At 62.3% G+C, this 21,886-nt stretch overlaps 1 protein-coding gene across 1 annotated transcript; it reads right to left on the bottom strand.

Moving 5' to 3' along the window:
• Positions 1-91: 91 nt before the first annotated feature.
• On the bottom strand, positions 92-21,577 carry ZDHHC5 (zDHHC palmitoyltransferase 5). Its single transcript, XM_074917810.1, has 12 exons — positions 21,474-21,577; positions 13,554-14,860; positions 6,111-6,232; positions 5,525-5,682; positions 5,254-5,426; positions 5,039-5,141; positions 4,460-4,551; positions 4,222-4,354; positions 3,668-3,791; positions 2,691-2,803; positions 1,656-2,536; positions 92-1,348 (listed from the first exon to the last, which is right to left on the bottom strand). The coding sequence occupies exons 2-12, from the start codon at positions 13,655-13,657 to the stop codon at positions 1,183-1,185; spliced, it is 2,169 nt and encodes a 722-aa protein (XP_074773911.1). The 5' UTR covers positions 13,658-14,860; positions 21,474-21,577; the 3' UTR covers positions 92-1,182.
• Between the last annotated feature and the right edge of the window lie 309 nt (positions 21,578-21,886).

Raw genomic sequence — 21,886 nt, 5'->3', positions numbered from 1 at the left:
TGCGTGGGGTGGTTGGCCCAGGCAGGGGTGGGGGGATGGGGAGCACTGAGCTCCTTGGCTGCATTTTTGTTTTTGGCATGTGATGAGAAAATATTGCTTTACAGGGATGCACCCTGCCGGCCTTCCTCTTCCCCGAACGGAAATAAAAACAACCACGTGACAGCGAGAAAACCCTATCAGACCCATTTAAAAAAAACAACAAACAAAACCCAACAAAAACAAGCCCCCCCCCTCCACCAACACAAACCCTGGGGAAACATAAAAAGAGCAAAAACCGCAGGTGGAGAAAAGGCTGGAGCCCACGACCGTTTTTCTGTGCCAGTCAGCGCCCACCACACCAGCTGGCGGTTGGGTTTTGGGGGTGTGTGGGAGGGGGCTGCCCCTCAGCCCTTCCTCCTCCCCAGGCCGCCACGGCCCCAGGAGGGAAGGCTGGAGGCTTCTCAAGCAAAAAACTGGGGAGGGGAGCGTCCTTGGCTGGAAGCACCTCGGTCTTTGGCGGGGGAACAGGGTGCCCTGGGGAGGGGGGGCACCTGCCATCCCACAGCCCTGCTGGCCCCACTTCAGAGGGGGGGGAGCCAGGCACCCTCCCCAGCTTGTTCCGGAATGCAGGGGGCAGCCCCGGCCCCACAACCCTCCTTCGGGGATGGGGACGAGGCAGGGGCCCAGGCCCTGGGCAGGGAACGGGTAGTTTCTTCCTCTCTCTGGGTAAGATATATAATTTCTGCTTTTTTTTTTTTTAATATTTATATTTATATATATAGATATTTATATATACACACACCTGGTAACTCAGAAAGAGAAAAAAAATAGAATCCGTAACAATAATAATAAAAAAAAGTATTCTGGTTTAAAAACAATCCATTCCTACCACGCTAGGCGAGCGATTGATTGCACAAGGCCCACAAGTGGCTGGCCCAGCCGAGATGGTGCCAGGGCGTGCGGCTGCAGGACGCAGCCCCCCCGGCCCTGTGCCCAGCCAGGGTGGCTGCCGGCGGCAGTCCTCGGCGGGCGGGGGGGGGGTGTAGCCCCCCAGGTCCCGGGAGGGGTGGAGAAAGAGAAGCAGAGGGGGCCGCGGGCCCGGTTCCCCCCGATCCGGCTCTCGCTGGAGTCCGCAGAGCATCCAGCCGCAGAACGTCCCTCGGGGCGGGCGGGGAGGAGGCGGGGGGCGAGCGGCTCTGCCCCTCATACCGAGATCTCGTAGGTGGTGCCCCCCACGCCCGAGACCTTCTTGACACCTCCACGCGTGGGGCTGCTGAGTGGCACTGGCCCCGGGCCCGGGGGGGCCGAGCCCAGGCTCTTGGGCTGCCCATTGGACTTGCTGTAGGCTGTTCTCATCTGCACCTCGTCCCTGGGGAGGGAAGGACGGACGGACACAGCGTGAGGCGGGAGGGAGCAGGGCACCGAGGGGCTGCCGTCACCCCTGGGAGAAACCCTGGCTGCCAGCGCAGCCCTGGCCCTGCCCCCCCCCCGCCCCCCATGCCGCTCCAGCTCCCCGAGGCCCAGGGGGTGTCCTGGGGGCACCTGCTCTGTTCTGGGAAGGGGGGGGGTTAGTTCCCTCACCCCTCTCCAGGCTACAGGGGCGCTTCATTGCCCAGGGAGCTGGTGCTGAGGAGGGAGGAACAATGAGGGGGGACGGGCACTGGGCAGGTACTTACTTTGGCGCCAGTAAGGGCTGCAAGGCCACCTCCTCCGTCTCGGGGACGCTGGCCTGAGACGCTGGTTTTTGGCTGCTGTAAGACACGGATTTGCCCAGGTGGGGGGCTGCGGGCTGGTCAGGGGAGCCCAGGGAGCGCACCCGGAGCGCGTGGGGGGGCTCGGGCTTGCCAAAGCGGGGAGGGGCCGGGCGGGTGAGTGGGTTCTTGCCCAGGGGCGAGCGCTTCGAATCGTCCGAGGAGGAGCTGGTGCGGGGGGCGTTGCTGGAGCCCGGTGTTGACTGGAGGCCCGAGTCCGCCAGCCCCGCGTCCTCCTCCCTGCCCGCAGCCGGCGGCTGCTGCAGCAGCTTCTCCCGCTCCTGGATGGAGGCCACGATGTGGCGGGAGAGATTGTCATAGCGCACGGGCGAGGGCTCGCGGGGTGGCGCGTGCTTGGGGGAGACGGCGCCGGCGAAGCGGCCGTGCAGGTCGGTCTCTCTCTGCTGGGCGATGCGGGCCGAGAGGAAGGGCGAGGTGTAACCCACCGGCGGGTCGGGCTCCGGGCCCGCCTGCACGGACTCGAAGTCGGGGCTGTCGGAGGGTGTCAGCAGGCTGTCGTATGACAGGCTGCCGTTGCGCGTCTGGTTCACCAGGCTCTTGTAGGAGGTGGAGGTGGTGCCCTCGGAGCGGATGGACTGGAGGTGGCCCATCTCAAAGCCCGTGCCCTGGGCCGACTTGAGGCTGGAGGAGCGGGAGCCGCTGGAGAGCGGGTCAAAGTGGAAGCTCTTGCCGAAGGTGGGTGAGCGGAAGCTCTCAGGCTCCAGGCTCGGCTCCGAGCGGTAGTTGGGCTGGCGGCTGCTCTCGCAGATGGAGTTGGGCTCCTTCAGGCTGTTCACTCGGCTCAGCTGAGGGGCAGAGATGCAGCCGTTAACCACAGAAATATGGGGCCCCCTGCAAGGCTCTGACCGCCCACCCCAGAGCCTCCCCCAAGCTGGGGGCATCCCCTCGAGGCCAGGCTCCACCCTTGCTGGGCTGGGGTGGCGGCAGGCACGGCCTTACCTTGGCGCTGGTGGAGTGGGGGAGAGCTGCCGAGCTGCTGCTGCTGCTGTAGCCGGGCCGGTACTTGTACATGGTGGGGGTCGGGGGGCTGTCCTTGCCTAGCAGGCTGCTGTCTGCGGGCGGGAAGAGAGGAGAGAAGGGGGCTCAGACACAGCGGCTGCCTGGGGCTGCGCAGAGCCCTGCCCTCCCTTCCCAAGAACCAGCTCTGAGCCTGGGGCGGACAGACCGGGGAGGCAGACAGAGGGACGGGCTGGAGGAGAGGCGCACGGGGGCAGATGAAATGGAGCGGGATGGGAAACGAGTCCCTGAGGCGACGTTTGGGGCTGGCACTTCCACAGCCCGGCTGGGCCACACGCCAGGGTGGGCACCGCAGGAGGCGGTGGCGGGGGCCGGGTGCTTCACAGAGCCACTGGCCACCCCCTGGCGTGCCACAGCCCTTCTCCAGGCAGCCCGGGAGAGCTGCGGGGAGCAGCTGCTTCCGAGCTCCGCCCTTCACATCCCACCTCTCTCGCCAAGCCCTCGCAGGCGGCTCCAAGCACCGCTTTGCCGGTGCGCAGGGGAGCAGGGAAAGCAACTGCGCCGGCTGCCGCAAACGTGCCCTCTGCTGCCATGCCGGGCCTGCCACTCCTTCACCTCCTTCGTCCCGGCGACGCTCCCGCGCCTGCCCGCAGCCCGCCAGCCGGCCCGTTGCAGGCCTCCACGGCTCGCAGCGGCTCTGGACAAGCCCCGCACTGGCTTGCAGCGGCCTCCTGCTCCTCTCCGACGGAGCAGAGCTGGCTGTGAGTATCCCACAGGCTTCTCCAAGTGCGAGGGGCTGCATGTACCAGCCCAGAAACGCGGGCACGTCCTGCCCCACGGTGCGGTGGTGCTGATGTGCTTCGGGCCTGCCCTGCCGCCTGTTCCACCTACGGCTCTGGTTCCTGGTCTGCCTGGCGCAGCCCTGGGCTCCCTCTGGGGACCCTGCATGCCTTCCTTACCCTCGTTGGTGGCCAGGGTTAAGTGTGTCCTCAGGCCCGTGTAGCGGCTGAGGTCTGGCTTAGGTGGGGGGGGTGGTTCGGCGTCAGCAGACTGGCTCTCCGTCACCTCCAGGCTTCCTTTGGACTGCAGAGACAAAGTGCAGAGGGAGGGTCAGAGGGTGCCAAGGCCTCGGGCCTCCCCTCGGCAGGCAGGGAGCGGGCAGTGGCGTTACAGGGGCTCTCGTTGCCTCCCGGGCCATTCGACATGCTGAGTGCTTGAAGGCGGCGTGTGCCTCCGGTGACGGAAAGTTCTGAGGAAGGGGGAGCTCTGAATGAGGTTGCAAGGGGGAAGGATGGGGTGGGGAAGGGCAACGGAGGGGGAAGAGCCTCATGTGGTCACTGCCGCACAGGAGGGACAAGGTTTCTGTCCTGTGGGGACACAGAACAGGACAACACGGAGGGGGACAGGCAACGTGACAAGGCTCACTCGGTTCTTTACTCACGGATGCAGGCTCGCACCCCTGGGCTCCACGGAGGGCCCCAACACAGGGAGCGTTAATCCCCACCTTCCTCACCTTCGTCCTCTTCAGCTCTGTCTGGATACCGTTGTCCATGATCTTGACTGTGATCTGACCGTCTGACACCTCGGGCCGCAAGAAGGGGGGTCGCACCAGAACCGTCTGCTCGGCCTTCGGGCGCCCGAGGTACCTGTGGGGAGCGGCGGGAGGAGGGTCAAGGCCCAGAGCTCGTGACGGGGCAGTCTGCCGGGGGCTTGCAGGGTGGAGGGGCACTGCTGCGCTGTGCCGAGCTCACCTGGGAGCCGGGGAGCTGCAGAGGACCCGGCTGACGTTCTTACAGCAACCGTTAGTGAAGGGGTTGACACCTCCGCGGAACTTGCCCGTCACCTGAGGGATGAGGAGTGTCACAGCATACCGGGGCAGGCGGGGACCTCGGGGGGCTCCGGTCAGCGTTTGGCCAACTCACTCGTGACCATCTCCAAGGGGATACTTGGAGATACTCCCCCTTTTCCAGGTCCCCATCCCAGTGTTCAACTACCCTCAAGAGGAAAAACCTTTCCCTGATGTCTCACTGGAAGTTGCCTTGTTTCAGGGTGCACCCATCGCTCTTCGCCTGCCCAACAAGAGCCGCCCCGGCTCCATCCTCTCCCCAGCACCCCCCCGAGGAGCAGCAGCGAAGATCCCCTGTCCCCAGGCTGTGCAGACGAGGTGCTCCCAGCTTCCCCCCCGTGGGGACAGCCTGGGCTCTAGCCCCCAGGCAGCTCAGTGCCCTTCCCGTGCCTCAATCCACCCCGTCCACCTCCATCTTTGCCCGGGGAGCCCCAAAACATCTCCAGACGTAGCCTGGCAGGGGTCGGCAGCCCCACAGACGTACCTGTTCATTGGTAGTGCGACCCCTCGCCACGAGCACCACGTGGAACCCTGTAAGGCCCGCAACGGGAATGAAGAACAAGCCAGCCACGCACATCACCACCATGCTATCAGCAGCCAGCTAAGGAAAAGCCATGGCCCTCCTCCACCCCATGCCGTCCTGAGCCCCACCAACGCCCTCCCGCCTCGGCCCCGCTCCTGCAGCCTGGCAGAGGATACGTGACGGCCATGCGGACACCGGAGAGCTCCTCCACCTGGTAGAGGACGTAGAGCAGGCCGAAACCGAACACTCCCATGATGTGCGTGGTGAGCGACAACAGGAAGAGGAAGAAGTAACGGTAATTGCGCCGCCCGATGCAGTTGTTGACCCAGGGGCAGTGATGGTCAAACTCCTGTCGGTGGGGAGAAGAGACGGTGAGGGGCTCGGTGGCCTGCACCAGGTTAAATCTACATGGAAACGAAGGGGCACCGAGACCCGGCGGTTCCTCACCTCCACACAGTTGTCGCAGACGCTGCAGTGGGAGCAGCGCGGTGGCCGGTAGAAGCGGCAGGTCGCGCACCACTTCATGCGCACCTGAATGCCCTTGATCTCCACCGTCTTGTAGAGCGGAGCTCGGAAGTCGTCCTCCTTGTCCTCATCCTCCTCAGCTGATGGGAAAGCCCAGCGCAGCCATGTGTCAGGGTGCGGGGGGAGGCAACGCTGGGGCCCAGCTGCCCTCCCGCCCCGGGGGTGCCCAGCGTCGCCCTTCTCTGTCACCATCTTGCCATGCACAGGGACCAGCCTGGGACCCCCAAATACAGGTCGAGGAGTTGGGGGGGCTCTCCCAGGCCCTGCCCTGTAACCAGGACAGCCGCCTGAGCTGCAGGTACCCAATACGGGGTGCAGGACTTATGCTGCTTCCCCAACCTGGTCCTGCAGGCTGGACCCAGGGCTACTGTCCCCGTGGTGTCACCACATGGGCAGGGTGAGGAGGGCTCTCCTTGAGCCTCGTGGGGTCGGTGGATCCTCTACCTCGGAGGAAGGGTGGAAGGAGGTAGCTGTACCCCAGACACTTCCCAAGCAGAGCCAGACTCACCTCGCGGGAATATGCCTGGGTCCATGAAGGTGGCCATGCTGAAGTTGGCCAGCACGAAGAGGAAGACAATGGCATTGTAGACAGGAATGACTGGGGAGACGTACAGACTGAGCCCCGGGCACCTGCGGGCATGGGACAGTGAGACACGCCAGCCCCCTTCCACAGGCCACCGCTCCATGCAGCCCCCCGCATCGCCCCCCACGGGTGTCACCAGGCTCTGACGGAGCCCTTGGGGTGAGCAAGGGCCAAGCAGGTGCTGACCCCCCCCTTGAGCCCCATAGCTAGCCCCGCGAGCCGTTCCTGCCGTGCTTGATGGTGGCCTGGCCGGGACGTCCGTGTTGCTCGCTCTTGGGCTGTATTTCCAGGCTCCTGCCCAGGCAGGCAGCTGTGGAGGTTCCCTGCCACCAATTCTTCCTTTTGCTCTCACCTAGGGCCCTCCACACCTAAACCTGGGCTGTGCCCAGGCTAGCCTGACCTCGGGAGTGCTCAGCCCCCCTCCGCAGACCAGCCTAACCCAGCCCCGGGGGAGCACTCGCGGGGGGCTGGCGCGGGGAGCGCTCCGGTAAACCAGAGAGCAAACCCACCGCCCACCTCTTGCACCCACAGCCCCACGGGTGCTGCTAGCGTGGGACCCCACCGCCACAGGGACCCCGTCACCGCCCCGCTCCTCCGAGGGGCCCCGGGGGGGCACAGTGGGGGAATCGCCACCGGGTGGGCAGGCTCAGGGCAGCGGGCTTCCCCCTCAGAGGCGCCAGCGTAATACCCTAATCTGCTTTGCTGCTGGGATTTTAATCCTGCAGATCTAGGGCAGCATCTGTCCCTCTCTTCCCCCCACAGCAGTAAGTGCAGATGGATTTAGGCAGCCAGGGCAGGGAGGGGCAGAGCACAGGGCAGGGTGATGTGCGGTGCCAGCGCTGCCAGCGCCCACGGCCCCGAGCAGGTAGAGGCGAAGGGGCAGGTGCCCTCCCGTCCCCTCCTCTGCCACCACCCACTCTGATGCAGCTGGGGGATGGGGCGAGGCCCCCCCACCTGTCCCTGTCACTGCAGCCCTGAGTCTGCTCTGACAGGGAACAAACCCTTGGCCCAGGGCTCTGCCCCCAGTTCAGCCCAGTCCGTGGGGCAGTGAGGGGACAGGGATAGGGGTGGTGGCAGGTGGAGGAGCTGCCGCCAAGCAAGCGGCGGGTGGGAGAGAAGCCAGGTCTGGGCTGGAGGAGCGGGCACACCGGCAGCAGAGGGAGAGGCAGGCACGACTCCATGCCCCGGCCCTTCCTGCACCTGGAGAGGGCGGGAGGCAGCAGCAGTACCTGCCCTCCGCTGGACAAGGACACAGCCATCCCCGTCCAGAGGAGAACGGGAGGACAAACCCCCTCGACTTTACAAGACCTCCTCCTCACAACTCCACCCTCAGCAGCCCCTCCAGGCACTGACCCCTCACACCAGATCAGGGTTGCACCTGCAAACTTCACCAAAACCTCTTCCGCACCCTACCCCATCCCTCCACGCTGCCCAGGAGCCCCTGAGTGCCTTGCCCTCCTGGCACCTTGGGCGATAACTTCCCACCTCTACCTATCTGGGGCAGCATCTCTCGGCGTTTCACCAAGAGCTCCCCTCGGGGGCCGGGAGCGGCTCCTTGACAACTCGCTCGGCACCAGCCATGCCGGCTCTGCCTCCCGAGGCGGTCGGTCCCCACTGGAAGCCGGCCAGGCGGATCCTCCGCAGCACACAGCCGGGATGGGCCCTCTCCAATCTGTGCCCTGAAACCCTCAGAGAGCGGCTTGGAGAGGAACAGGGCATACGTGACGAGGCCAAGACCTGAGCAAGGGAAGAACACAGTAGCCACCTCGAGCCCAGCATGACCAGCACCGCTGGAAGCCACGCCAGGAGCGCAGAGCTCACACGGCGCCTGGCTTCCCCTTCCCCTGCCACGGCCGGGCTGTGCCCACGGAACAACACCGGCAAGAAACGTTCAGTGGTTTAAACGGTTGGCAGAAAACGAAGGCAAGAAAGTATCTCAGTCTCACAGAGGGCAAACTGGTATTTGAGGTGGGGCAGGCTGGCAGGGCAGGGAGCACCCAAAGCAGAGCTGGGCAAGGGGCATCCGCCTGCTCCCCACGGCTCCCAATGCCGGGGCGTCGCCAGCAGTGCGGTTTCAAGGTCCTCGAGGGTCCCCACAGGGCCGCTCTCTGCCCTCCTGGCACGGCACAGCCCTTTGGAGGGGTGTTTCTCTCCTCTCCTGCCCTGGGCACTGGACATGGGCAGCGCCAAGGGGAAGGTGGCTGCTCATAATGTCACTGTGCCCTAGGGAGGGCAGAGCCAAGCGCCCCACGTCACTGAGCCAAGCACCCCGATGCCAGCAGCCTCCCCAGCTCCACTCTCAGCCCCACTCTTATGAGCAGCAGAGGGAAGAATGCCAGAGGAAAAGGGGCAGGAGATGAGCCCTGAAGGTAGGAAAAGCCCTTCCAGAAACCCCGAGCAAGGAGCTCCTCTCTCTAGGAAGGGAAATGCCAGCCCAAATCTTTGCTTGAAGGGGATGGAGGGGAGCCAGGGCGACCCACGGCATGCCAGCCATCCCTGCGCAAGGGAAATGCCAACAGCAAGGCTGAGCCAAACGGGCAGCCCAGGTCCTCAAAAGACACACCCTGGCAAGGCAGGGGAAAGACTGCACGGCCTCAGCGAAGGCCAACGCAGAGGAAAAGCTCTGGGGCAGGCAGAGAGGGAAGGACTGGCCTTCAGGGGGGAAGGGAACACCTCTCCCATCACCTTCCAGGAGGGAGAAGCACAGCTCCTGGGGCAGGTCCCTGGCGTGGGACAGACCAACCCTTCAGCCCCAGACACCTTAGCACTGAGGAGGACGCAGCCACGGCCCTGAGAGGGCAACGAGCGATGAGAGAGGGTCAAACGGAGGAGACCTGGATCCCCCGCCAGGGCAGCTCTGCTCTGGGCCGCATGTTCAGCCACAGACGGGGCAGAGGCCGCGCAGCCACCAAGCCCAGCCTCCAGGGTGGCCGCAAACCCTGCGGCCAGACCCCAATTGCTCTGAGTGCCAACCTGCCAGCCGGACGCCACAGGGGGATGAAAGATCAAACCTGGGCCTTCAGAAAGGAGATCTGATGTGAGAAGCTGATGTGGTGCCTCGGGGCCACCTTTCAACCCCCATCCCTACCAGGTCTTGCCAGCTGTGTGCCATTGGCCAGGCGGGCTGCTCTGCATCGGGCCAACTTCACACCCTCCACAACCGGCTGGGGATGCAAAGCCACCCCGGGGTGGGATTTTATGGGCCAGAGCAAGCAGAACGCCCTCCCCAGGGACCACAGGACCCGCAGCTTACGAGGATGGCCCCAGGGTCGCAAGCACAATGCCAGGGGTCTCCCAAGCACGGCAGTCCACTGCCTGCTCTGCTCCCAGGGACCCCACCGTGCCGCGGGAAGGAAGCAGGAATCCTCACGACACACAAACCATATGTTACTTGAACCAAACCACTCGCTGGCGTCCATGGCCCCAAAGCCAGGGGAGTTGCCTCCCCGAGATCAGCCCCACCTCACGGGAGGGAACACAGGGAGCAAAGGTGGCTGCCGAGCCCCGAGGGGACACCTCCTTATCAGAAGCACCGACGTGTTCCTGCCTTTTGCTCTCACAGATGGAGAGCACAGGGTTCCCGAGCACAGGGTTCCCAGGGGCAGCCAGGCATCTGCAGCGGAGGAGGAAGAGGGAGGCTGCTCGCCATCGTGGCCATGCAGGTCCCAGGGAGAGAACTCACCAGGTTCCCTCTCCAGATCGGGATGCCGAGCACGCCCATCACTAGGAGAGCTGTCGAGACTTGTCTCTGGCAGCACATAAGAGAAATCGGGGAACCTCGGGCAAACTGAGTCACATCTGGATCCGAGACGAGCTGCTTGCCACTAGTCATACCAGAAGAAGCCCGTCACTCCCCAACCTGACTTCCCCTGCCCTCCACAGGCTCGGAGCCACCCGCAGCCCCTTGTCCCCTGCCCTCTCCCGGGAGAAAGCCGCCCCAGCCCGCCTGCACCCCTGGACTCCGACCCGAGGCTGTGCCAGGGCCAGGCTTACCTCCCCAACCTCGCAGCCCCTCCAGCTCTCTCTGGCCGTGCTGTGCACACAACCCCCGCTCACTGCCACAGGTCTGGGTCCAGCCAGAGGCACCACGGCCTGCAGGGACGGCTGCCTCCCGCCCCAGCGTCCCCGTCCTCACCTCCCTGTCCTCTCCCCCGCCAGCACTGGGGGAAGCGAGAGCTCCTTCCCCAAACAGCATTCCCAGGTGCAAGGATGGCAGGACAAGTCAGGGACAGAGGTTTTACAGACAGATTCACCCAACTGCAAGAAAGTTTATATGTGGAGCTGTGGCCACGGACGAGAGTTGAGGCTGAAGGAGGAGGCTGAGAGAGCCTCTGTCCAGAGAGCCCCCGCCAAGGTGTTCCCCACCTCCCGGGGGAGGGAGAGGCCAAGCACCTCCTCACCTGCACGAGGAGCAGGGACCAGCACAGGCCAGCGGGGAGACGCAGGACTGAGCAAACTGACCCCATGGGGGAATTCTGGTCCTAAAGCAGCACCTGTATGAGACCCCAGTGAGTCAGAGACACCCACTCCTTCCAGATGGAGGATGCGAGCATCCCCGCTCCCTCCAGCACGATCGGCCTCAGCAAATTTCAACTGCCATGTGTTCTGCAGATCTCCTAATTAAATTAATCAATTAAATAGAGTTCTTGGCCCAGAGATATAAAACCTGGGCCAGTGGGGATGGACCAAAAGGCATCCAGTGGATATGCTAGAAATAACACAATCGGAGATGTTCAAGAGAGCTGGCTGAGCCTCGGCTACTCTCTGCACAGGGTCAGCCCCGCGGGAGGTGTCCCGGTGCCTCCCCGCTGCACAACTCCCCTTCCAGTTCCCAAAGGATGAGCTCTAGGTCCGGCTGGGACAGTGAAACCCTCCTGAGCGGGTCTGCAGCAGGTGCCGCAGAGGGGGGCTGGCATCCCGCTCGCCTCTTTGGCCAGGCAGGGAGTGGAGGCTCCGCGCTCTGCAGGGAAGTGGCTGTGCAGGCAGGAGGCAAAGCTCGCCGTGGGTCCGTACGTCCTTCCACCCCACCCCAGTGGCCCAGCGGGAGCTGCCCCAAGAGAAATGTAAGGCCGGCGAGTAACGCAATTCCCTCCCCACCGAACAACCCGTGTGAAAGTGCACTGCGCTCTGCTCGAGATTTAATTTGATGTTCTAAAGTAGGTTAAATAACATCCACTGACCTACAATTAAAGCGACCCTGCCCAGGTGTTCCTGTTCTGAACAAACCTGCTCTGCGGCGACAGCTCCCGGCTCGGCCTCGCACCGTGGCTGACAAGCGGCTGCTATCGGCCAGCCCGGGGCCAGGGGCTCAGCCATGGCTGCCAGGACGGGGTTTGGGGGTAGGGCTGCCCTGCCATTGCCCCCCAAAGCGCAGCCAGCCGTGACCAAGTGGAGGCACGCCTGTCCCCTCAAGTCATGGTGCGTCACGTGCTCGGAGGATGTTGCCCTCCCTTCTCTTCTCTTTCATCCCCTTGAAGCGGGAGCACAGAGTCAATGACTTCTGCGAGTGTCTGACAGCCTGGAGCTGGCAGCGACACGGGGCTGCCGAGTGCTGGGTGTCGGGCGGGGGGACTGCTGCTGAGCGACACCACCAGCTGCCTCCCGCTCTGTCCTTTACTCCTCAAATTACTCTTTTATTGCCCGGTTGTTGCCAGGCGTTAAAGCCGCGGTGACCTTCCAGCCGTTGGACGGCTCCGTCCCAGGGAGCGGCAGCAGCCATCCCCGTCCAGCTCTTTTGCCTCCTGCTGCCCTGCCAGCCCAGCCCCAGCATAAAACCCTCACCAGGGCGCAAGGGAAGGTGCCCCCCAAGAGCAAAATCAGCCCAGGGAGCGGCTCTCCAGGAGCAGGGGGTGCACCTCCCTCTCCGCCCAGCCAGGAGCAGCTGTCAGTGAAGAGAAATGGTCAGGCAGGGAGAAGAAAGGGAGCTGGGCTGATCCCCAGCCTCGAGGATGAAACCAACGGATGGGAGAGGGATGCAGGGATGGGGTGAGGGACGGAGGGATGGGGAGAGGCTCAAAGAGGCAAATCAGAGCCAAGAGCAGCCGCCTGGCCAGCCTGCCTGAGCAGATGCAGGGAGCAGTCACCCCCTGCCCTCCTCCCCCCTGCCTGGAATGGTGGCTGCTGCTGCACCCCCAGCCTGGCAGCCGGGGCATCTCCAGACTGCCCTGACAATCCCAAACCCTTTGCACCGAGCCACCATCCAGCCCTCCATGCTGTGAGCACAAAAACACTGGTCTCACCATCAGATCTCGCTGCTTTCCCCCCAGACACCCACCCTCAGACCCCGACCCCAGGAACGTGCTGCAGGATTTGGCAGCCAGTCCCAGTGCCGTGCTCCAGGGCTCCTGCCCGGCACACACGTGTCTCAGCCCAGCCCGGCTGCGGCCTCTCGAGCGGGGAGCACAGGCAGCTCCCTGCCAGGGGCTCACCGCCGGCTCGGCAGCCTCCACTGCACCCCGAGGTCCTGCCTCCGCCCGCCACCAACCCAGAACCGGCTCAGCTCGGCCCCAAGCGAGCGTTAATAAGCTGTTTATCACCCAGGGAGGGAAAATGTTAACGTGAGCAGCAGCCCTACCCTTCGCCCAGCCCGGGCAGATCCCTACAGTACAGCCTGGCCCTCTCCAGCAGCACCTGGGACCACTTTACACCCTGGCTTCCCCCACCGCCTCCAAGGCCAACACAGGCGTCTGCCTCGGGCCCCGGTGACCTGCCAGCAGGCCACCTCCTTCGGGTCTTCTCCAGAGACCAAACCCTCGTCTCCTCAGAGCAAGGCTGACGCCAACAGCAGTGAGAGCCACGCAGGGGTCAGAGTACTTCTCCTTGAACTTTCCTTTGTGGCTCACAAATCAGTTACGAAACTCTAAAAATAACATGGAGCCTGCCCCAGTCCACCAAACCACTTCACTTAGCTCCAAAGGAGAAAATTATCTATGCCATTTTCCACCTACAGGTCACAAACTAATTCCCAGCCTGGCTGATTTGCGAGAGTTGCCAGCGAGCCGAGCGAGTTGTGCAAACACCCGAAGAGAGGGGAGGAGCGGCTGCCAGGAACCGGAGCCGAGCGGTGGCAGGGTGCCTCGCTGGGATCCTCCGCGCCCCACTTCCTCGGCTCACCCCACGGGAAAACCGAGCAGAACGGGGCCAGCCAAGGCTGAACTGCTCCAATGGACTGCGGGGCTGCTCCACCGTCCATCCTGCAGCACCCAGGGCACGACATCCCCCCTGTAGCCCAGCAAGAGGTTGCAGCTCCTCTGGCAGACACCCCCCGCGTGGTCTCTGCCCCCCAAACCTCATGACACCACTGAAGGTGCTGGGTCCCCAGGCCTCCCGTCGCCCTCCCAACTCTTTGGCTGCGGCGTTGGGACTCACGTGAAGGCAAAGAAGAGGGTGGTGGCTCCCACTAGGAAGATGGCAGCAGCTGAGACTGGGACGTATTTGCTGGGTTTGAATCTTTTTCCGGATGCTGCTGGCATGTTGGAGCTGTGGTGGGGGATCCGCCCCGCAGCATAGCCCAGGCCCAGCGGGACTCGGAGCGAGATGAGAAGGGGAGGGGAGAGGGACGGGGGCAAACCGCTACCCAGCCTCGGCGCTTGCTCCCAGGGCGGGCTCTGACCCGAGCCGACAGTCCGGAGAAGTCCAGGGCAGCCTCCGGGGCCCAGGAGAGGAGTCCAGCCTACGCCCTGCCCCACAAGGGTTCGCAGGGAAGGAGGTTTAAAAACATTAAAAATTCAGAACAGAGAACGGAATTTGGATTTTAAACTGCCAGGAGCCTTTACGAGCTTCCCTCAGTCGGGCAACAGCCCGCAGAAAGCAGGTCCCCCACGGCTGGTGGCAGCAGCCAGCTCCGAGGGAAGGGACGGCTCGGGGTGCCAGGAGAGGGGCTGGGCACACCTTCCCCCCCAGCCAGCACCCCGTGGGAGAGCGAGACACCGGGAAGCTTCTTGCAAAAAAGCCACGCCGGGAGTCTCAAGGAAGCCACTTCTCCTTTTTTAATCTGCCCTCTGCTGTGCTGCAGCCCCCTCCGGTCACTGTGTGGGAAGAGGGGGGTTGTCTCGCAAGCAATCTGTTGTGCTTCCTCCTCCTCCTCCCCCTCGCTGGAGGGGGTCACAGAACACTCTCCCTGATTTCACCGGGATCCAGGACCGGCTGGCTGGTGGTGGCTGTTTAATTTTATTTATTTCTCTCTTGACTGTTAAAGCCGAGGAACAGCTGGTGCAAGGTTGAGCTGTAAATCCTTTCTTTGCAAGGGGGGCGGGAGGGGAAGGTCCAGCAGATTGTGTGTTTTCGTCCTCTTCCTACTTGCTCCTTTCTCCTGACTCTCCAGGCCTTTCCACCGGCTCAGTATCCACTCGGTGCTTGGGAATTGACAGGAATTTCATAAATCTTCTCTGCAGCAACCATTGCCAAGCAGCACAGGGTAGGTTAACGGAGAGATCTGGAGGGGAGCTTTTGGGGAGTGCTTTTACAACCCCAGAAGACAGCTGATGGTGAAACCGGTGCTGAACGTGTCTGTCTTGTCCATGACCCGAGCAGCGTGGGGGAAGATCTCAGTTTGTTCCAAATGGCTCCATTTCTTCCTCCCCTTCCTTCGCTAAAATTTTTCTTCATTAATCCATTCGTCTTTTAAAAAAACTACATAAAATCATTAAAACGACATCTGGTACGCCACACCTCACCTAGAAAAATAAAAAATAAAAAATTAACAAGGCAAGAGAAGAGACAGAGTCATGTAAAAATACTCACTGAAATGACACCGAGTGCCCCAGGACACAGAGCAGACGATTAGTGGAAGATGGAAACAGCGCCTGGTAGATTTAAAACCCTGTTGGCAAGTCCCCACCACCAAGATGCCGATCTCCAGGCCCAGCTCTGACACAGACTGATGCCATAGCCCCAGGCCTATCCCCCAACATCCCTTTCCACATCTGCAAGGCAGGAGCAATGCCCACCCCACGGAGGCTGCGATGAGCCAAGGGAGCCCGGCCACAGCCCACCGTCTCCCCTCCCACCCCCAGGCCCAGCAGCATCTGCTGCAGGGGAAGCCGAGCCACCTAACCCGCCTGAGACCACCTGGGAAATACACACCGAGCCCCAAAAAAGATGAGGGACCCTGCGACTTCTTGCCCAGTTCCTTTCCACAGTGACAGCTCGAATCCGAATGCCTGCTGAGGGGAAGGGGCTGCTCAGAGGCTGGAGGCCACAGGAGGAAGAGACAGCCAGGACCCCCGTCCCCTTCCCGGGGGGCAGGAGATGGGAGAGGCTCGCGGAAAACACCAGCCTCTCGACCAGAGGAGGCGCTCGCAGCTGCGGGTGAAGGAGGGCTGGGTTCCCACTAAGCAGCTCCAACTGTTTTTGGGTGCCCTGTGAACATGCCACTTCGGCTGGTCACAAGGAGGCGGGAGGGAGCGCCACAGGTTACAGAAAACCAAACCTTTCTGAATGTGGAAGGAGGAGACACCAACTCGTCCCAGACTCCAAATGCCCAAGAGCCCGTCGAGGACGAGCTACACACCGAGTCTATCGCACCGACTATTACAGCTACAGCATCGTTCCTGGTCTGTCACTCCTCCTCTGCTCCGCTGCCTCCCCATTTCGTGGCCAGGCCTCCCTTGCACTGCAGGTCCAAGGACAGCCCTAACGACTCCTTCACCTTCTCCTTCCAGTTTTCTCTTCTTCTGCCTCAAAATTTTTGTTCTTCATGGTGGACAGGCAAATATCTAGTGCTGACTAAACACTTGTGAAGGTTGGAGAACTGCGGCACAAAATTAAAGGCACATTTAATGACAAGAACATATTACAATTACATCGGTTCAGTCACAAAACAAGGCGTCAGACACTCTGGCTGACTAATGAAGGAACCGCTCCCACTGCAGAGCAGCTCTTTCTTCGCAGAAACGAAGCTCAACTTCTCCAACCAAGTTTTTTTTACCCTTGTGACCAAGAGGAAATGCTGGACTGGTGGTTGTGTGGTGGCTGGGGAAAGCTCTGGTTTCACCTGGTAGCAGCTCTTGACCATGGTGAGTTTAAGAGTAATGCCAGAGAAAATGGTGGTTTTCTGCAGCAGCTCCCTGGCCGTGCTCTACCCCCTGCCAGACACCGAGCTCCGAGGAGAGGGAGCACAAGCCCCAGCACACACGATTTGGGGCAAAGCCTGACACCCCGCAGAGATGAGCCTGGCCATGCCGTCACCAAGGGGGAAGCGCTTGTTGTCCGAGCTGGCTGCTGCTGCGGTCCGGGCGGACAGCAATTCTAGGGATAGGTTACTCGGAAGTTTAAAGATGACATCACTGCTAATTACTTTAGCAGAAGCAATCTGCTAACACGCTGGTCTGCTGTAACAGAACACCCCAGCCCTTTGAAACGCTCCGCTGTGAAAACAAAGCCACACCTCAAACTCAAACAGATACTGCCGAATTGGGAGTTTTTTCCTGCGATATTCCTCCCCCAGAGACCTTCTCCACCCCTCTCCTCGCACAGCGCAGTCGGTGTGTGCTCCTCCATCGGGTCCTGCCTCAGCTCCCACCCGGAGATGAGGTCGAGGGCTCCAGCCCCTCACACGGGGCGACCCGGCACACAGCGCCTTCGCAAAGGTTGGCGTGCCCCCTCGGCTCAGCGCAGAACGCGCACCGGGCAGCGCAGCCGCCAGCTCCTCATCGCATCAGGAACACACGAGTCGAGATAATTGCTCGTGGGACAGTCTACCTGAATGAGCACCATGTGTGGGGGAGAAATCCCCAGCGCTGTCATTAGTAAGACACAACACAAATATATTCCCTGGCTCCCTGCCGCCTGCGCCCAAGAACAACTCCACAACTCGCCAAACCTCCAAAAGGCTGGGGAGCCCATCCTGCCCGCCCCCCTGAGCCCCCACACAGCTCGGGGACGCCCCCCTCGAGCCCCACAGAGCTCCTCCAGCACCCGTCAGCCCTGCATCTGAGGCCACCTGCCCCATAAAGGCCCAGGCAGAAGGTGGCAGGGAGGCACAGCTGCTGCCCCCCTGAAGCACAGGACACCTGCGTGCCCTGGCCCCTGGTGCAGCTGGGAACAGGGCACAGCCAGGCCACGGCAGCCGGAGAGGGTGCAGCACGGCAGGGCGTGCCGGGATCTCTGCTCTGCCAGCTCCAAGGCACCTTCTCCTCTCCTCTCCGTGCTGAGCTCTGTGGCTTACCTCACCCTGACTGTCCTTGTCGTTTACCCTGGCGTGCAGGAGAAACCCAGGCAAAACCCACCAACTTCCCGCAGATTATGCTGATTTAGGCCACATTCACACCGATCCTCCCAAAACCACGCTTCCCTCCCCAGCCTTCCTCTTCTGCAGCCCTGCAACCTGTCTGCCTCCGGCCTATCAACCCCTTCTTTCCCTCTGCCCTCTTTCCAAACCCTTTGTCTCTCTGGCCACTCACACACTTCCCTGCTCAAAAGACTCCCCAGCTCGTCTCGCTCACCTGAGGTATATATGGGCTCTGCTCCTGCCTCCGGCTCCTTTCCCTCTGCTGCTTCCAGCCCAGCAACTCCTCCCTTCCAGCTTCTCCAGACCTGCCCCCAGCTCAGCCCTGCTCTGTCCTCCCCCAATCAGACTGAGCCTGTGTCACCGGTGACTCCCCTTTCCCTCTCCCTTGGGAATTCCACCTGTTTTTCCAATCCCAGCACCCCCTTTTCAGAGTATTTTCCCAGCTCTGCTCAGCCACCTCCGGAGCACTCCTCCCCAGTCTGAAGGGTTTGCCCCCGCTCATACAAGGGGCTGCTTCTATTTCCCTTCATCTCCACATCTGGGGACTTCCTTTAATTTTTAATTCCTTCCCTCCGGACATTTGCAAGTGTGACTGCTGCCACATTCCATTTCTTTCACTCTTGAGTCTGCTCTTCTTCAGTTAAAGTCACACTCTAATTTCCTCTTCTTCCAGCACTTGTTTCTTGAAGCCCTGCGCTCCTCCTCTCCTTCCTACTGCACTCTCCACCCTGCTTTGCTCCAGCTGCCACAAGCCCTCTTTTGTCACCGTCTTCTCTAACATCTACCCAGATGTAGCCTGAAGAATTGTGTGCTTTGTGGCTCAATCTTTCCGAAGCATCAGACAGGACACGAAAACATGCTTCACCGGGCTCTCCCCACATTTGCTGGGTTGGGGAGAACACGTGTAACCAGCTCACAACATTCCCTTCCTTATTTCAGTCGCTGTTGATAACCACTGCAGCTCCTCGACGCGCTCCTACCCCTGGAAGGAGGAAACACGCACATGAACATTACAAGCTTCCCTTAAACGCGGCGCCTTTCATCACCGCCCGGGGACAGGAGCGCAATGGCACGGCAAGGAGAGAGTTCACTTTCCATTGCTGGTTCATAAACGCACGTCGCTTCACCGCAGTCCACAGCTACCTACCTGCCCCAAAGCCGCTGGGTTTTGCGGCGTGGGTCAGACAGACAAGCGATTCCTTCCACGTGAGGCAACTCCCAGGCGGGGCAGACCCAGCATGGCACACAGACAGGATACGCTTCACCTGTTCCCGCTGTGCTTTGATTAACTACACTTGGGAGTCATGCAGAGGAGCCCGTTCCAGAGCTCGCTGCTGGCCTTGGCCTCGGCACCCCCAACCTCCCACCGCTGAGCCCAAGCAACAACGGCAGACCGAGTTCAAGGGTTCCCTTCTTCTCCCTCCACAGGCTCTCTGCTCTCATCTACTGCGGAGATTTAAGACTCTAAAATACAGCAGAGAGAGCAAAAGTGTTCAAACCTGCCAGGTGGCAGCACAGCTGAATCAGAGCAAACACCCTGTGCTGCAGACCACCAGCACAAGACCACCACCCCTCTCTGCCACCCTCCCCGTCCTCCACCATGGAGAGGTACCCCCAGATGGGAAACAGGCTCCAGCCAGCACCCCTCTGCCACAAGGGGTGCCTGCAACCACAGGACCCAGCAAGAAGTCAAAGGATTTTTTTGAACCCAGAAAACAGGACTGGACACCAACTGCAAGGATGCAAACTGCAAATTAAAAGGCTAAGCTGTCACGGGGAAAGTAAATGTAGAGACTCCCTCCACAACATGAAGCCCTGGAAGACAATTTTCTTATCGCCTGTGCCACGGTAATACGGAGCTCAGGCCTTGCCAAAAGGAGGATGCACAGCCACATGTAGCAGACACTTCTGCTCTGGGGGGAAGTCTGGAAGCCAGAAAAGGCCTCTGTGGCCATCCCCAGGCTTCATGTGAAACGGCCTGCATCTCACAACTGTGCTCCTCCGCAGAGAGACATACAGGTTTTTCAAGGAGAGTAAGATATAGAAAATGGACAAATATTTTACTGTAGACAACAGCTAGGAGGCTGGCATCCACTCGGTGCTTATCTCCTGGCCTAGCTTACACTACTCCCATCCTCCTTCCTCCACCCGTCTCGCTGGTTTACACAGGATTAGCCCCATTTTATAGGCAAAGGAGGGAAGAACAACATCTCATCCATGGCAGCCACGTTGTGGTGAGTGAGGAACAAATCCAGCCTCTTGCCTTTGCGTTACGAGATGCAACAGTTGGCAACGGAAGCAACGGGCACAGCGACAGACGTAAACGTCAAACAGGCCTCTGACACAGGAGCTAAAGGTCTCCCCTTGGGCCACGCCAGCTCTACCCAATTCCCACCTTCTCCGTCTCCAGTCGAGGCTTGAACCCCAGAAACCAACAGGAATAAAGCACTCTGCTAAAGAACAACCGCTGCCTCGGCCGGAGGTAGCGAAGGTGATAATTAGATTAAGGCCGCTAAGACGCTCTAAGATCAACTCTCCTCGTTCTGATCTAGGTAAGGCTCTAGTTGTATTTTATCCCCCCCTCTAAAAATCAGTAGCACCTAGTACAGAGAAGGCTGCTTCTCTAAACATCCAAATTCAGATCCGTGCCAGAGCGAAAGCCGGCCGGCCCGGGGGAAACCCCTCTCAGGGAGCCCCCAGGGAGGCGGCGGGAGGAAGGTGAGAGCAGTCACGACCACCTCCCGAACCAGCGCGATGAACGCGGGCGGAACGCCGGGGTTTTATCTCATCTCGGGGAGGTGTGACCAAACACACAGGTAAAATAAATTAGGATTTGCACAGCTCATGTTTAGAATTTGGGACTTCTGAGGAGAAAAGTCAGGTTGAACACCTGCCAACGCAATCCATTACACTGCCAAAACCCGGGAACACAACACAGAAACGTGCTTTGAGGAATCAGGCTCTGCACGTGTGGGACAGGGCTCTGTCCAGAGAGCAAGGTTTTAACTTCTGCTCCTCGTCAGGCCACAAGAGTCAAAGGGCATACATTCAGACACCAGGCTTCCAAAAAACAAAGATATTAAGATGTTGGCAGAGGTACTGGGGACAGTCCCAGGTACAGGCGAGCAAACGTGTCCACGTGAACGTTCCCTACGGGAGGCCAGGGCCACCCGGGCAGGAGGGAGCCGCATGCTGCCTGGTGCTGCCTGTCCCCGAGCCGGGCTGCGGGGAGGCAGCGGCGCTGGGAAGAGCCGCATCGGGGCACGGAAGGCAGCTCCGTCGGGGCGTGCTTACACCCCACTCGCAGGCAAGCGCGGCCCGTGCCCTCAGGCCCAGCCCTGCCCCACCGCCCCCGCCGCTCGCCCTCAGCTCCCCCCGGCCGGGGGCAACGTCCAGCCCTGCCCGGAGAGGCTCCCCGGAAGGGACGGGCGCGGGAGGGGGGTTTCGGCGAGGAGAAGGGGCCCGGCGGAGGAAGAGCGGGCAGGCGGCGGCAGGGGGAAGCGGAGCTGCCGTGCAGGAGGTGACGGTGCCGCTGGGCAGGGCCGGGCTACGGGAGATCAGGGCGGGCAGGGGCGGCCGTGCGGGCCGGCGCGGTGGGGACACCCCGGGGCCGGGCCAGGCCCGCGGGGGTGCTCGTGGGCCGAGCCCTTCCTCCGCAGGGCGGGCCGGGAAGGGGCCGGTCCCCGCGGCCGCGGCCCCGCCGGGGTGCCGGGGTCGTGGGCCGGAGGCTCGCCGCCGAGGTCCCGGTGCGAGCACAGTGCGGGGGGAAACCAGGGCACGGCCCAAGCGGCGCACAGGGGTGGCGGCGCACGGGAGGCCTGCGGCGGGCGGGCGGGGGCGGCGGCAGGCAGGCCCCAGGGAGGGGCGCGGGGGACCGGCCGGCTGAGGAGGGGCGGTGGGGGGCGGCCGGGCCTGCGCGGCCGAGCCGGTGCCCGCGGGAGGACGAGGAGGGGCGGGGGGGGGGGGAGGGGGCAGGTGACGGTGGGCCGGGGGGGGGGGCGGCGGCGGGAGAACCGGAGGGGAGTGGGGGGGGTGGGGCCTCGGCCCACGTGACTCACCGGCGGCGGGCGGGAGGCCGCGAGCGCGCGACCAACGCTCCCGGGCACGAACCGTCGCCGCGCTCGGCGGCTGGGCACGACGTCACGGCCGCGCCTGCGCACCGCCCGCCGGCCGCGCGCGCCCCCGCCGCCGCTCCCCATTGGCCGCCGCGCCGGGAACCGCCCGGAAGGGGCCAGGCGCATGCGCGTGCGGCGGGAAGCGGGCCGGGAGCGCGCATGCGTCACGGCGGGGCGGGCGCGCAGGCGGCTCCGCGGTCCGGAAGGACGCATGCGCGGAGCGTACTGCCCCGCGGAGGAGAGGAGGGGAGCCCGGCGGAGGCGCCGCGGGACCGAGAGACCCCCCCGTCCCACCCCAGGTCTGGGGCCAAGCCCCTCGTCAGCGGCCCGGCTTCTGCCGACCACTCCCCAGAAGG

The sequence above is a fragment of the Athene noctua genome, chromosome 14 (genome assembly GCF_965140245.1).
Source record: "Athene noctua chromosome 14, bAthNoc1.hap1.1, whole genome shotgun sequence".
Taxonomy (NCBI): Eukaryota; Metazoa; Chordata; class Aves; order Strigiformes; family Strigidae; genus Athene; species Athene noctua.
The sequence above is the reverse complement of the archived record's forward strand: the minus strand, read 5'-3'. Positions and strand labels throughout refer to the sequence as shown.